Source organism: Myotis myotis, unplaced genomic scaffold, assembly GCF_014108235.1.
Source record: "Myotis myotis isolate mMyoMyo1 unplaced genomic scaffold, mMyoMyo1.p scaffold_m19_p_30, whole genome shotgun sequence".
Taxonomy (NCBI): domain Eukaryota; kingdom Metazoa; phylum Chordata; class Mammalia; order Chiroptera; family Vespertilionidae; genus Myotis; species Myotis myotis.
In genome coordinates, this window is record NW_023416336.1 from 1,602,250 (window position 1) to 1,618,487 (window position 16,238).

At 40.9% G+C, this 16,238-nt stretch overlaps 1 protein-coding gene across 5 annotated transcripts in view; it reads left to right on the plus strand.

The window, feature by feature from the left end:
- Nucleotides 1-16,238, plus strand: part of MGAT4A (alpha-1,3-mannosyl-glycoprotein 4-beta-N-acetylglucosaminyltransferase A) — a 95,826-nt gene that overhangs the window by 60,351 nt on the left and 19,237 nt on the right. For all 5 annotated transcript variants that reach the window (XM_036302211.1, XM_036302213.1, XM_036302214.1 and 2 more), the window contains 4 exons: nt 6,772-6,818; nt 8,565-8,678; nt 10,609-10,684; nt 14,093-14,207. In XM_036302211.1, coding sequence (XP_036158104.1) covers nt 6,772-6,818; nt 8,565-8,678; nt 10,609-10,684; nt 14,093-14,207 — 352 coding nt within the window. The remainder of the gene's footprint in view (nt 1-6,771; nt 6,819-8,564; nt 8,679-10,608; nt 10,685-14,092; nt 14,208-16,238) is intronic.

Genomic DNA, 16,238 nt, shown 5'->3' on the forward strand with positions numbered 1-16,238 from the left:
CTGAATCGCAGTATTTATATATGTATCTGTATAGAATTTTAATATTTGGAAGAAAATCTGTACTGAAAGAAGAATTAATTTACAGAGTTGTTTGAATTGCTTTTAGGCAGTTTAAAATTCTTAATTATTACATTTGATTCTGCCTTAATTCATAGTTTTAATCTAAGTGTCCAGTAGCTTGGGACTCATTAACACTAGTAGCAAGTGGTAGTCTGTATAATATTTCTTATAGCGCTGTATCAATGCTCATATCGTTTCTGTCATTCATAATCATTTCTGACAAAACGTTTTCCTACACTGTACTCTGAATTTTAGCAAAAATTCTTTTTCCTGTCCCATTCTTATATTTGGAGAATTCCCTATTTTATGAATCTTGGTGGAGGAAGGAAGTACCTCCTGCCCACTATTGAAACTAAAAATGTCAGATGTTTCCTTTACTAGTTCAGGCATGTGACCTGGGCTCAGCCCCTTGGTATTCCTATCATGGATTTGGCGTGGTGCTTTATTATTTTCAGTTGACACAGAAAACCCAAAGGGATAAGCACACAGATTATTACATTATTAGAATTGATGGGAATTTATCAGGGTGGCTGGATATAGGATCAACTTATGTTTCTAAATGCCAGTAACAAAAAATGAGAAAATAACATTTAGAATAAATATTTTTCTAAAGAAGCAGAGACTGTGGACAGTCCATTGTGGTGACAGATGGTGGCTGTGGGGGTCTTTCCCATGGTCACAGGGTGGGGTTCAGAGGCACTGAAGACTGATGAGGGCTTTGCAAGTTGTATCATTGGGAGCAGGCTGTGGTTTCTGGCTGTCGTCCAGCTTTATTTCTGCCGCCTTCCAAGCCTGGTTCCTCGGCCTCGCTGGAGGTCCTGTGAGTTCTACCTCTCATCTTTCAGTGTCTGACTGTTCTGCCACAGTCAGTTTCTATTGCTATGAAGATCCTGACTGGTACAGCTTACAACTTGTTCAAAAATACCTCAATTGCTATAAACAGAACATCCAGTCAGCATGGATGTGCAGAGCTAGGTGGCTAAATGCTATTCCAAGTGAAAGAGATGAAATCAATTTTTAAGGTGCGTTTCAGATAGAATATTGCCTAATTTATAACAGTCACATTATGTTGATGACCATAAAGATTGCTGAGAATTTGGAAAGAGAACTTTATTTTTTGGTTTTGTTAATCCTCACCCAAGGATCCTATCTAATAGTAGAGAAACATGGTAATTAAACGTAACTTCGCTACCCTTCCAATTGGCTAATCAGGGCAATATGCAAATTAACTGGCAGCCAAGATGGCGGCCGGCAGCCAGGCAGCTGAAGTGAACAGGAGGCTTGCGTGCTCCAGTGATAGAGGAAGCCAAGGTTCCCCGTCTGCCGCTTGCCGGCCTCTAAGCTTGCACTCTAAGCAACTATGTTGCAATTATAGAAGTTAAACCATCCCCAGAAACCTGCTTTCAGCCATCAGAGCTGGAGCGAGCAGGACCGAAATAGTGTTACAATTATAGAACCCAAAAAAACCAGATCCCTGCTTTCAGCAGCCGAGATCTCAGAGCTGGAGCTGAGCCTCAGAGCTAAAGCCGGCTCTCAGCTCCAGTGACAGCAATAGAAGGTAAATAAATCCCAGAATAAAAAACAAAAGAAAAAAAGGAGAGGTTGGGAGCTTCAGTCAACCGCCAGCCTGAAAACGGCCCTCAGCCCCTCACCCAGACTGGCCAGGCACCCCGGTGGGGACCCCCACCCTGAAGGGGGTGCGACCAGCTGCAAACAGCCATCATCTCCTCATCCAGGCTGGCCAGGCACCCAAGCGGGACCCCCACTCTGATCCAGGACACCCTTCAGGGCAAACCAGCTGGCCCCCACCCATGCACTAGGCCTCTATCCTATATAGTAAAAGGGTAATATGCCTCCCAGCACCGGGATCAGCGGAGCCATGAGGCCTCCCAGCACCGGGATCAGCGGAGCAGCGAGGCCTCCCAGCACCGGGATCAGTGGAGCAACAAGGCCTCACTGCCCCGGTGTCAAGCGTAGCCGCGAGGCCTCCTGGCCCCTAGAGCAGAGTGACGGGGCAGCGCCCAAACCCCCGATCACCCTGCGGCTCTGTGTGTGACAGGGGCCGGGGCCACAACCTCCCTATCTACCCTGCTCTGTTCATGACAGAGGAAGTCGCCCCAACTCCCTGATCAGCCCTGCTCTGTGCCTGATGGGGGGAGCTCCCCAACCCCTTGATCGGCCCTGCTCTGTGTGTGATAGGGTGCGGCGCCCCAACCCCCCCATGGACCCTGCTCTGTGTGTGACGGGGTGAAGCCACAACCTCCCCATTGGCCCTGCTCTGAGTGTGACGGGGTGGTGCCCCAACCCCCTGATTGGCCCTGCTCTGTGCGTGATGGGGAGCTCCCCAACCCCCTGATCGGTCCTGCTCTGTGCGTGACGGGGCTAGCTCCCCAACCCCCTGATCCGCCCTGCTCGGTGCGTGACAGGGGTAGCTCCCCAACCCCCTGATCCGCCCTGCTCTGTGTGTGACAGGGGGCGGTGCCCCAACTCCCCTATCGGCCCTGCTCTGTGCATAACATGGGGGAGCTCCCCAACGCCCTGATTGGCCCTGCTCTGTGACAGGGTACGGAGCCCCAACCCCCCTGATGAGCCCTGCTCTGTGCGTGACAGGGGGTTGCGGCAGCTACCTCTGCCTCGGCCCCACCCACCATGCAGTTGCCTCTGCCTCAGCCCCCGCCAATGCTGCGGCTTTGTCCGGAAGGTTGTCCAGAAGGACGTTTGGTCTAATTATCATATTACGCTTTTATTATTATAGATGACTATTCACATTGTTTCTGTAATTTGCCTAAAAACATTCCAAAGGCATGTTAAAATGTTAAGTTCCTGAACTGAAGAATTCAAGTTGAGATTCTATAATGAAATAACAAATTTGTCATGTTAGAAAAGCACCTAAAGGTAGTCTCTGAAAAATTGAGTTTACAGAATTTCCAGCTCACAGTATGTTTAGAATATAGCATGAAAATAGTTTTGCTTTTTACTATTGTACACATTTTAGTTTGTGTTTTGTAGTTTGTTTAGAGCGCCTGAGGCCATTACTATGCCTTCTTTAAAATTCTTTTATTTAAATTGTGCTAACAGTGCTAGTTGGCTTGTGGGCAGAAATATGCAAAGCAGGTAAATTTATAAATGAATACAGAAGTTGAATAACAGAGAATTGAACAAATTGCTATAGGGTTTTTAAAAATTTTTCTATTATATACTTTATTGGCTAGGAAACAGTGTTTACTGTTTATTCTTTGGATAGGTAATATGATCTCATGCTTAAGAAATTATAAACGTGTGTTGTATACTTTGAAAAGTCTCCCTTTAGTGCTGTTCCTTAGTCACTATTATCTCTCTACCGGCAACAACTGTTAACAGTAGTTGTTTCCATGCAGAGATATTTAATGTGTATATATGTGGATACATTCTTTTTCGCACTATTTCTATGTAGATGGTATAATATTAACTTTTTATATTAGCACATAAAGACCTATATAGATTCCTTGTAAAATACTTTTCTAGAAATTTATTCATTTTACCTAAGTTTTAAAATTTACTTTATACAAAGTGGAGCAAAGTCGACTCTTGTTCTTGTGGTTATTTCCTCTGATTTCTTTATATATGTGTGTATATTGTAGTCTCCCTCTTTCTAGCTAGTGGATCTGTTTTTATTATTTCAAAACCCATCTTTTGGGTTTGTTTTGTTGTTTTCTGATTAATACTGGCTTTAAAAAAATTTTAATACTGGCTTTTAACATTATTAATTTTTCCGCTTTTGTTAGTTACATGTTATACTTTACATGTTATACTTGTCCCAGATACTAAATTGATTTATTTCCATTCTTTCCTTTTGTTAATATAAGAATTACTATGAATTTTTTCCTGAACACTGTGTTAGCTGTGTTCCGTAGGTTCTGTATTCTAGATTTGTGTCTGATTTTCATTGGTAATTGCATATAATGCCAATGTTGTGTTCCTGGGTGAACTCTGATTAAGTGCTTTAGTCTTTTCTAGTGAGACAGTTTGGTGTTTTGAGGCGGCATTAGTTACCTGAGTGCTTTGGAGCTTTTTACACCCCAAAGCTCTTGAGAAATAGAGAGTAGTCCTCTCTATAGTTATGTTTTCTTAAGCTCTCATAATTACCAGTCTTTTTTAGTTGTTAGTTGTTTCTGTTCTTGATTTTAAACTACAGATTACTATGTTGGTGCATCAGTGGTATTTTGGCTTATAATTTTTCAGCAGCTAGATTTTAAGATGTTCACTTATGCGTTGGTTATATATCATACATATCTAATGGGGAAGAAATTGGAGATATATAAAATTTGCTTGTAATTCAACAAATATTTACTGACACAGGGATAAGCCAGTCCTATCACTGAACAAAACAAAGCCTCTGCCCAATGAAACCTACATCAGAGAGAAGGACAGCTGAGAAAACTAATACATAGTACAGCGATTTTCAGCCGATGTGCCACAAGAATGTTTAAAACATGCAATACCTGACTATTTAGTCTGGGGGACTGAACTCTTTTCCCTTAGATTGTAAAAAAGACAAAAAAAAAAGACGAGAGCCAACACAAATAATAGCTGTCTGATGTGAATGAATCAAAACTGTACCTATTTTTTTTCTGTCAAATCAGCAAAAAATGTATTTTTTAAACATAAGGATATTATGTGTGGATTAGATATGGAGCACTCGTACTTCATAAATTTTATTACATATGACATAATAAATCTATATTCACATAAGTTTATTCTTCTTGGCCCCCTTTTGAAGAGTCTCCTGGAGATAGGGAGCTGGCCCTATTCATATTCTGTTTCCTTGGATAGGCAAATTACTGGCACTCAGTAAATGGTAATCAGTTTGAGTTTCAGGTTGTTGCTAAACTTATTCAAGTTTATATAAACCAGGCTTGATCATGTGCTCCAAAATTAGAACCTGATGAGTTAGTAAGATACTCACTGGGTGATAATTTATTGAAAATGAGCTCACTACTGTTTGTGTTTATGAAGGAGAAGTACAGAGGGTTGTGGGCTGTGTTCTAGCTGTATCTCACTCCTAAGTCTTTAAATTTAACAATAAAAATAGAAATTACTTTCAATTAACAGAAATTAAACTATTCTAATGAACAGAACAAACTGACGAACAAAATAGATCCAGAGACATTGAAACATGCAACAGACTGACATATGTCAGAGGGAAGTGGAGGTGGGTGGGCAGAGATTAACCATAAAACTTAGATGAATACTAGAGGCCCGGTGCATGAAATTCATGCACAGGTGGGGTCTCTGGGGTGGTCTGTGGAGATCAGGCCCTAGCTTATACCCCCAGCCTCACAGCCCCAGCTCGTATCCTCAGCCTCGCAGCCCTGCAGCTCTGCCTGGCACCCCACCTTGGCCTGGTGCCGCCTGCTTGCCCCACCCCCCGCCGCCGCTGCTGGTCACCGTCTGTGGGGTGATTGGCAGGGCGATCGGGCCCCTGCTTTCACCCGCATTGGCCTGGCACTGCCCACTCACCTGCTGCACCATCCCGCTGTGGTCCAGCTGTCATTGGGCCCCATCAGGGCCGGCTGTGCCTCCACTGCCACCCGCTGCCAGCGCTGCGTCGCTCACACCCACCATGTTCCGCACTGCCCACTGGTGGTCAGCACACGTCATAGTGAGCGGTCAAACTCCAGGTCAGTGACCATCCGAGGGGACAATTTGCATATTAGGCTTTTATTATATAGGATATGCATAGCCCATAGACACAGACAATAGTGCTGGGAAAGCCTGGAGAGGGGGCCGAGCTGGGTGAGGAGGTGAATGGGGGATAAAGGAGGACACGACAATACTCTCAACAGTAAAGATCAATTAAATTAAATAAACTCTCATAAAACAAAATTTTATAATCCAAAAGTTTTGTAATTTCCACGGTTAAGTTTTATATTTGTTTTTCCTCAATTTTTAAGTATTTTGGTAGTCTTTATAACATAGATCAGACTTGATGTGTCATTTATTTATTTTAACAATGCAGCATTTTAATGTAAGCTGTCACTGAATTTAAAATTGATAGGGGTATTGGAACTTTGCTTACAGTACATAATTTCAAAGTACATAAGCCTGATAAATATTTACTTCTAACTCTGGTTAAAATGCTCTTGACTTTGTTTTTTATTATCAACTTGATAATAATAATACAGAATAATACAGCTTTTTGTTTCATTTTTATCACTTACTGTCATAGTCTCTGAGATGATTTTTCCTCCCACTTTTTTTTTTTAAAAAAAATAGGGCAGGAAACTGAGGCTCAGAGAAGTGGCCCACTCTAAGTTGTACAGGCCAGTGAGTACAGAGGCAAATCTTGAAGCTAGGTTTTATGATTTGCAGTGGACACATCTTCCCTGTCGCCTGCTTACAGACACTGTTCATTCATTACTTACAGTTTGGATATTTCAGAAGAAGTAGAAATAGTTTTTGTGCTTAATTTTTTCTATTGAACATCAACAATTGAAAATAATGAAACCTTAGTTATCTACTTACTCTATTAGTAAATACTCAGTGATATCTAGTGGTGCATTAAAGTAGAATACCGGTACATAAATGCAAATCCCATAACTTACCTGAAAATCTAATGTAATGTTTTCAATGAATGTTTTATTCACTTATTTGATTTTGAGTTCAGTATTAAAAGTTAAATAAAAAAATAAAAACAATGAACGTTAGGTACAATTTTCTTTTCTTTCCCAGACAGATATTGATTATGTACACGGTGTTATAGCCAGCCTGGAGAAAGAGTAAGTTCTTCTTAATTATGGAAGTGAAAATAATCATTACTATTATCTCTTCTCTTTCTGTTAAAAGATAATGCCTTCTTTTATAATTCATTTCTCTGGAATTCAGTGTTCATTGGACCACCTATAATTGGTCTTTGGCATTGTCATAAAGAAGGTGCACATCTAGTTATCTGATGGGATAAATTGGTATATTTAGGAAAAACTTGAATGTTATATGTATGTAACATTATCAAATAACTCCAGTCTTTAATCTGGAGAACAGTGAACATAGAATCATACGAGATTACTTAAATTTTTCACCGTGTTTACCAAGCAAAAATTTTCTGCTGTTATGGCCGATAGTCATTTAGCAGCTTCAAAACTCAGTGCTAAACTATGTCTGAATCTAATCTATTTTGCAAAGGTTGAGGAACAATTTACTGTGAGCAAGGCACATCGCAGGTAACTACAGATAGAAAGTTTAGTAAATTTCAGGTATCATTAATTTGTAAAATACTGCTTTGGTGGTAGTCTTAATAGTAACGTTAAAAAATTAGTCTTGATATGGTTTCATCATTGAATTCTGCCTGTTTTTGCCCCCTAAACACTTATCTTCTACTTAAAACGACAAAAGAGAAGCAACAATTATTTGCCAACTCTAGATTTAAAATACTGTGGCTTTATATTTGTCTATCACAGTTCTAAAACCAGAGATTAAAAAAATATGTATAATTCCAGATTAAACTCTATTTGTTAGATTTTTTCTCAAGTGCTCAATTTCTTGGCAGCCTTCATAAAAGCACAACTTGGCAGCCTTCATAAAAGCACTCTCAGATAGCATAGACCCCTTAATAGAGGACCAGAGCAATAATTACTAGTCCCCTTCACATGGGCCGGTCTGTGGGGCACATGCAATGATCCTGTCAATTCCTTTCTTCATCCATGTGTAGGAAAACCATGCCCAGGGGAAAAAGTGAAAATTAAGCACTAAGAACATTTGTGCAAAGACAGGTAGTTAGACAACCATTTTGTGGAGATTTGCAAAAATGAAATAATGGAGAATGCAAATGAGAAGGAAGTTGCTATTGAGTAAGTAAGATTGGTTTAAAAAACTTTAGAACAGTTTCTCAACCTTGGCACTGTTAACATCTTGGGCTAGATAATTCTTTGTTGTAAGGACTGTCCTGTGCACTGTAGAATGTTTAACAGCATCCCTAATGTCTGTCTACCCACTAGATGTCAGTACTGTCCATAGTGATGAGGACCAAATGTCTGGTCATTGCTCAGTGTACCCTTTAGGGGCAGGAGTGCTCTCAGTGAGAAACACTAGTTTAGAATGACATATAGTGTATAACCGACAACTAAACCTTCCTGAAAATTAAAGAACTTCGATTTTTGTACATATACACACACATGCGCGCGCAAACTCCTTCATTACTTTGTTTTTCTTCAATTTCTATTTTCTGTGACATCTCGATTTGATTGGTTAAAGTTCTTATACTTTTTAGGAAAGTAATTCCTGCATTTGGCCTAGGATTGCCATGCTGCTCCAAGAATAGTGGCACTTTACACTTTTTAAAAGCATTATTTTTTAAAAACGTGTGCTATTAGAAAAATCTGTAGTTTCTGGAAAATCATTGATGAACTACTTCATTGAACACAGTGTGTTCATTACTGATGTGTTTTATGATAACACAGTAAGTTGAGCATTAAGATAAATAAAATCCCACAGAGCTTAAATAACTCAACTAACCTTTCTCATGATAGATTTTCTAAAGAAATCAGTTCTGGTTTGGTGGAAATAATATCACCTCCTGGAAGCTATTATCCTGACTTGACAAACTTAAAGACGACATTTGGAGACTCTAAAGAAAGAGTAAGGTGAGCCTGTGTTTCTTAGAACCCTCACCCTTATGACTGTAATCCTATCTAATAATAGACAAACATGGTAATTGACTGTACCTTTGCTACACCTCCCATTGGCTAATCAGCACGATATGCAAATTAACTGCCAACAAAGATGGCGGCTAATTTGCATACTGCAGGCAGGGTGGGACAGTGCCATCTGCTTGCCCCGCAGCCATCTGGGCCTGCTATTTGCCACCCAGGGCGGTGGGGCGGGACTGCGCCATCCTGCCTGCCCTGCTGCCATCCAGGCCTGCTATCTGCGACTTGGGGCGGCGGGCGTCCGTGTGCAACCCGACCTGGGGCGGCCAGGCGGGGCAGCAGCGATCCGCCGGCCTGCCCGGGTGTCCTGTGTGCGACCCACCCGGTGTCCCGTGTGCAACCCGACCCAGGGCGGCGTCCCAACCCCCGGATTGGCCCTGCCGTGTGCGCGACCCGGGGAGGCGGGGCAGGCACCAAGGGATCGGGCCTGCCATCTTCCACCCGGGAGTGGGCCTAAGCCAGCAGTTGGTTATCTCCCAAGGGGTCCCAGACTGTGAGAGGGCACAAGTGGGGCTGAGGGACACCCCCCAAACCCCCTCCCCTGCCAGTGCACAAATTTTTGTGCACCGGGCCTCTAGTGTATAATAAATGTAGTTCTTCTTTATCAAAGCTTTACATATTTTAGGAGTTAGCCAATTAATGAGAGCCAATGAAATTTGGGGTATTTTATTGGAAATTCTATGGAGTTTCTGATGAGAGGTTGATTTGGTAAACTCTATAATTTTTATAACTGCTGCTCTAATGCTATGACTTTTCTTAAGAGTATATTATCTATAACTCAGAAGTTAGTACAGATAGAAATCTCAGATCTGTATGCAGCATAAATGAGGGCTGACTCAATAAAGGGCCAAAAACAATAATGCTGTCCTGCAAAATTGTAGTATAGTACTTAGTCTATTGGATTTGTGTCTGGATCTCTAAAACTGAAGGACTTAGCTTTCATTGTGTTATTAAAAACTAAGAAATATTGGTATTAGTTTTGGATTTTCTGTAACTAGAGAAAAGGAAAAATGGTATTTTGGGAAGAGATTTGTACATCTTGAGTTGTTAATTTGTCCCAAAGACAGATATGTCCTCATAATTGGTTAATTGTCTCTCAATAAATATAATTTTATTTTTCAAAAAATTAGGATTGAATTTAGTAAAAAATTCTAGGTAATCGTATTAGCTATATTATGGAGAAGTTTGCTTAATATGATTCAAAGCTTTTATTTTACTGGTTGTTGTGGGTTTTGTTTTGTTTTTTACCTGACTTTTAGAACCACTTCTCTTATTTAAAATTAGTCAGTTTCTATAGGTTACCAGGATTCACTGAAAGAACTTAATGTTGTAAATTTTAATAGGATGTCTTGGGTTTTTAAGCATTCAATACATATTTATTAATTTCTGCCTGTTTGGAGCACAGTCCTAGGCACCAGAGCAGTGATCCCCACAGTATAATTGTTGAAGACATGAAGATGTTACTGAAAAAAGAGTCAGTGGTCAAGGAAGTTTGGAAAATACTGGATTACAATTTTTTTCAACAAATGTATTTACTGCTATATGTTTCATATATTGTGTATACATCATGTATATAAAATATATACATATTGTGTCTATGTAATATATTACATATTATAGAATACTAGAAGCCCAGCACGGGAAATTGCACAGCCCCACCCACCCGCATGCCCACCTGCCGCCCTGCCGCATTTGCAGCTCCGCCCACCCGCGCTGGTCTTGGTTGTTATGGTGTTAGGGCCACAGGCCTTTTAAAATATAGATTACAATGTTATATCATAATATATATCATAAAATGTAATGCATTTAATCCTATATTGCCTAATTTGAGTCTGAGCCTTATTTTTGAAAATTTTTATTTCAGATGGAGAACAAAGCAAAACCTAGATTATTGTTTTCTAATGATGTATGCTCAGGAAAAGGGCATATATTACATTCAGGTAAGTGTGGTTATTTCTTTAATGTGTTTCACACTTTTAAAGAAAAAGTGATAACATCAAGGGTATATTTTCATTAAAACGGGGTGTGTTAAAAGCGTAAGCCCTCCCAGATCTCTAAGACCATAACAATATGTCGCGGGCAGAAGCATCTCTCCTACTCACTGAGAATGTGGGCTCTGAAGTTCCATTCTCTGGTGTTGCACAAACACTAGCTCTCCACTCAGTGGTGTGACAGTGGGCAGGTTGCTCACCTCTTTTTTCCTTTTCTCCCATCTCTCCTTCTCCTCTTATCCTCCTCCTCCCTCTCCTTTCTCATCCTCCCTGTTTCCACTGTTAAAAAGAACCAAGAATTATATGGAAAATTTTAAAGAAGGATTTCCATATTTTTTTAGTGGTCCTATTAATATAGTGGGGGGTTTTGTATGCTACAGTATATTTACATTTAGGTAATAAAACTGACATTTCATTTTATTACCAAGACTAGAATAGTAAATCTATAGTGATACGGGTTTTAAGTTAGCTAGGTAGACAACATCTCAGTAATCTGGGAAGCTATTATTTCTTTCTGATTTCATTTTCCTTAGTGACTTAAGCTTAAATTTCCCAATTCATTTCTTTCACGAAAGGTCATTATTCCTTGTTTGAAATACAAATACCCCCAGACACTAAGTCTGTCAGGGTTTCTTTTGTGTGTTTTTTTTGTTTTGTTTTTTAGTATAAAAAGTTTATTAGGTCCTTACCTAGGAGGATGTTTTGATGAAAGTGTTAAGAAAAGGTATTCTGGTCCCTGAATCAGAAAGGAAATGGTGGGCAGCTACCGGGGGTTGTGAGAGATGGGAAGGGACTTTGGGAGGAGAGGAAAGAAGGAAAAAGCTTGGCATCACATGGGAAGGTGGGCTTACCTAAGGTCAGACTTTGTCTCCCTTGACATTATACCTTGGGCCAGCTGCATTCAAATGGGCATGACCTTGGCTGGCATGGCTTAGTGGTTAGTGTCAGCCTGTGCACTGGAGGGCTTGGGGTTCAACATTCCCAGTCAAGGGCATATACCTGGGTTGCAGGTTCAATTCTCCACTTCCAGTCATGGGTGTGTGGGAGGCAACCAATCAATGTTTCTCTCTCTCTCTCTTCTCCTTCCTCCTCCCTTCCACTCTCTCTAAAAATCAATGAAAAAAAAAATGTCCTCACCCCTCAGGTGAGGATTAAAAAAACACATGACAAATGGGCATGAACTCTTCCTTGGTTTGCAGAAAGGGGATGTAGATGATGGTAGGGCCAGAACTGAACGTCTATATATAGAAAAGCGTAAGTGACTGTTAGGGTCCACCGACCAGTCGCTATGACGTGTACTGACCACAAGGGGCCAGATGCTCAATGCAGTAGCTGCCCCCTGGTGGCCAGTGTGCTTCCATAGCCAACCTACCGGCCAACCTCCGCGGTCCCTCCCCTCTGCCAGCCTGCCCCTCCCCCACATAGGCCCCGATTGGAGGGCCAGCCAGCCAACCTCCTGGGGTCTCTCCCCCTGGTAGGCCTCAATCGCTGGCCAGGCTGAGGGAGCCCATCTGTGCACGAATTTGTGCCCTTGGCCTCTAGTTGTATATAACAGTATACAGCATTTAAGCACATAAAAGCCAATATCCTAAATTTAGAGAGAACATTTCCTTGAAATACCTTAGAGAGAAGTCTTACTATAATTTCAAAATGTTTTGTTTTAACATATCCCAAATATTACTGTAGTTGACCCTTGCTGTTTATTCTAGGGCCACTATATAAACACATTATGGTCAAGAACTTTTTAGAGAGAATTTAAAACTATACTGTATTTTTAAAATTTGCTTTCCAAGGAGAGAATGAATGCAACCTTAAAGATTTTTTGTGAAGTACAGGAAAAGTAAATGTTTAGGAAATTAAGGAAAGGTTGGAGTTTAGAAGGAGAATGATAAGGAACACTTCCCCTAAACAGGGTCAGTATGTAACAGCAGAGGCCAGTATTTAGTAACAGCAGCAGTTATGAACTAGTGCCTATTGCATGCTTACCTTATGTCAGGCATTGCTCTTTACAATTTACGCTTTACACATATAAATTCATTTAACAACCCTTTTTGTAAGAGCATAATCGTACCGTACATATTGTTTTATAGCCTATTTGGTGTTACTTAATATATCATAGATGCCTTATGCCACTGATTTATTCCCAGGGTTTAGTGCAGGTCTTGGACATAATAAAAGCTCAATAAATATTTGATGAGTCAGTATGATATCTTTCCAAATACTACTGTTACACAGAGAGGAAGAAGTAATCTTAGAGGACTTAAAAGACATGAAAACTTTAAATCCCAAAATAAGTGAAAATTATTTATTTTTAGATAACTAGAAATGATAATGTGAAATTAAGAAAAGGAAAAGTTTTCTTAGGATATTAAAATTACCTTGTGACTTTAAAATTATATGCAAGAAGATTCTGGGGAGGAGGTCTTTGCATGCATCCATGATCGCCGATCTCTGTCAACGCCCTACGGAACTGGCAGCAGTTCCCAGCGTAGTTAACACATGGTGTTGGCAGAGCACATGGGGTTAACTGGCACCTTTTGTGAGCTGCTACAGCTTCTTAAGGATTTTGAAGATATCTTTCAAAATGTAAAAAAGGAACTTTTAGGAATCTAGAGAAATGAAAAGTATGTAAGTAGAAGCATATCAGTACAGCATTGTTGGCACAGATAAAAAAATGTATGTCTGCCTGTGAGCTGGGCAAGTTGAATGAACTGTTGTACAACTGTAGCATGGAATATTACACATCTATTAAAAAGGATGATTTAAATATGTATTTATTAACCTGAAAGTTATTCATGGTATATGAAGAGAAAAATGTATGGCCCCCTTTTTAAATAAAATCGTAGAGTTGGGTGGGAACCTGGAAGAAGTGTGTATGGGTCGTTATGTGCTATATGTCCATACAGAAGGTGTTGAATTGATGCACAATCAACTTTTAACATTGGCCACCCCAGCTAGCAGTGTGGAGGGCAGAGAAGGGAAGCTACGAGATTTTTCTTTGACTCTCTCTTTGACTTGGTATGCATTTTATGTAAAAAGGAAAAATAAATTAAAGGCCTACAAAAAATTATTTTCCTTTGAAAAGAAGAAAGGCAGTGTGAAATCACATTGGGCAGTATAAAACAACCAAAAGGAGTAATTCATGGAGTGCTGTTGTTATTTCGCAGAGTATGGGAATGGTTTAGTTGACTTGGATTTTGCATCTTCCCTTTTATTTTCCTCATTTTCTTTTAATAAAATTTAGTTTTGTAATTTTATCATTTTTGACCATTGTTTTCTTGATTTTCATGATAAAGTATGCTTGATTATTTTTCATAATAAAAATGGTCTATCTAAATCTTTCACCTCTTTGTTCAGCTTGAAGATGATATTATTGCCAAACCGAATTACTTTAACACTATCAAAAATTTTGCCCTTCAACTTTCTTCTGAGGAATGGATGATACTAGAGTTCTCCCAGCTGGGCTTCATTGGTAAGAAAAGTGTTGGATTTATCTACTTTTCAGAAATAATTGTGAGGTTTGGGATATTGGACTCATTCTTTTTTTAATTTTTTTATTTATTTTAAAGTTGTCTTTATTCTTTGGAAATGTATTGCTTTTGAGGAAATTCAGCTTAGAGAAATGATGTAAGGCAACCGAAAATAGTATTTGGAGATTTCTAAGGTTGTAGTATTTACTCTAGAGTTCTACAAGGCAGCCCTCCGTATGTCTACATGCAAAGCCAGCCATGGTCCTGGTGAGCATGTCTGAATTCTCTGACCCTCTTCAATAGCCCACTGCTTTTGCAAGATTGTCTTTTAAAAAATGTCAAGTTAACAGTTTTCTAATATGAATTCCTGGCATTTGGTGTAGTACATGAAGTTCCTGTCCAGTGATTAATTTGTATTCATTTGTTTCTTTTATTGACTAGTCAGGATACTAATTTAAAAAGTTTTTCACTAACATTCCTAAATTATCCAACTAAAGAGAATATGTTGAAAATCAAAGAATTGAAGGAAATTTACAGGTTTAGAAAAACACCCAAAGGATAACATTTCACTTCCTATAGTACTTTAAAACTTTAAATATTGGAGGCTAGGCCTTTGATCTTGCTGATCACTTATCTCAACCTTAATTTAAGAGTCAAAAAACATCTTTACTTGTGATATTTTAAAAATTTGTTTTTACCTAACCCTCTTAAATTCCTTTTTATAAAAATGGGAAGAATCTTATTAAGACATGAAGGAAAAAATCTCTGACTTGATTCTTGAATCCTTTGAACCAGTAGTTGTATGATAAATTTGTAATATAGAAAATCAGGAATTCACTACTTCCATTTATATCCAGAATAGCGGTCTGGTGCATGAGATTTGTGCACTCAGGGGGGGTCCCTAAGCCCGGCCTGCGCCCTCTTGCAGTCCGGGATCCCTGGGGGATGTCTGACTGACAGCTTAGGTCCACAGGGCTGCTCCCCTCAGGGAGCGGGCCTAAGCTGTCAGTCAGACATCCTTAGCTCCGCCTCAAGGTGGGAGAGACTCCCACCACTGCTGCTGTTCTCCCTGTGGGAGCACACTAACCACCAGGAGGCAGCTCCTGCATTGAGCATCTGCCCCCTGGTGGTCAGTGTGCATCATAACGATCAGTCATTCTGCCGTTCAGTTGATTTGCATATTACCCTTTTATTATAGAGGTTTATTATATAGGACTAGAGGCCCAGTGCACAAAAATTTGTGCACTCAGGGGTAGGGGGTCCCTCAGCCTGGCCTGTGCCCTCTCACAGTCTGGGACCCCTCAGGGGATAACCACTTGCTGGCTTAGGCCCGCTCCCCAGGGGTTTGGGCCTAAGATGGCAATCAGACATCCCTCTGGCAGCCCAGCAGCCCTCAGGGAATGTCCATTTGCCAGTGGAGAGCAGACCTAAGCTGCAGTCAGACATCCTTAGCGCTGCTGAGGAGGCAGGAGAGGCTCCCACCACCACTGCTGTACTGGCAGCCATCAGCCTGGCTTGTGGCTGAGCAGAGCTCCCCCCGTGAGAGCGCACTGACCATCAGAGGGCCACTCCTGCATTGAGCGTCTGCCCCCTGGTGGTCAGTGTGTGTCATAGTGACCAGTCATTCCCAGTCTTTCTGCTGTTAGGGTCAGTTTGCATATTACCCTTTTACTATATAGGATAGAGGCCTGGTGCACGGGTGGGGGCCGTCTGGTTTGCCCTGAAGGGTGTCCCGGATCAGGGTGGGGTCCCACTTGGGTGCCTGGCCAGCCTGGATGAGGGGCTGATGGCTGTTTGCAGTTGGTCACACCCCCTTCAGGGAGGGGGTCCCCACTGGGGTGCCTGGCTAGCCTGGGTGAGAGGCTGAGGGCCGTTTTCAGGCTGGTGGGCGACTGAAGCGCCCAGCCTCTTTTTTTTCCTTTTTTTTTTTTTATTCTGGGATTTATTTACCTTCTATAGTTGTCACTGGAGCTGAGAGCCGGCTCCAGCTCTGAGGCCGTGGCTGGCTGAAAGAGGTATCTGGGTTTGTTTAG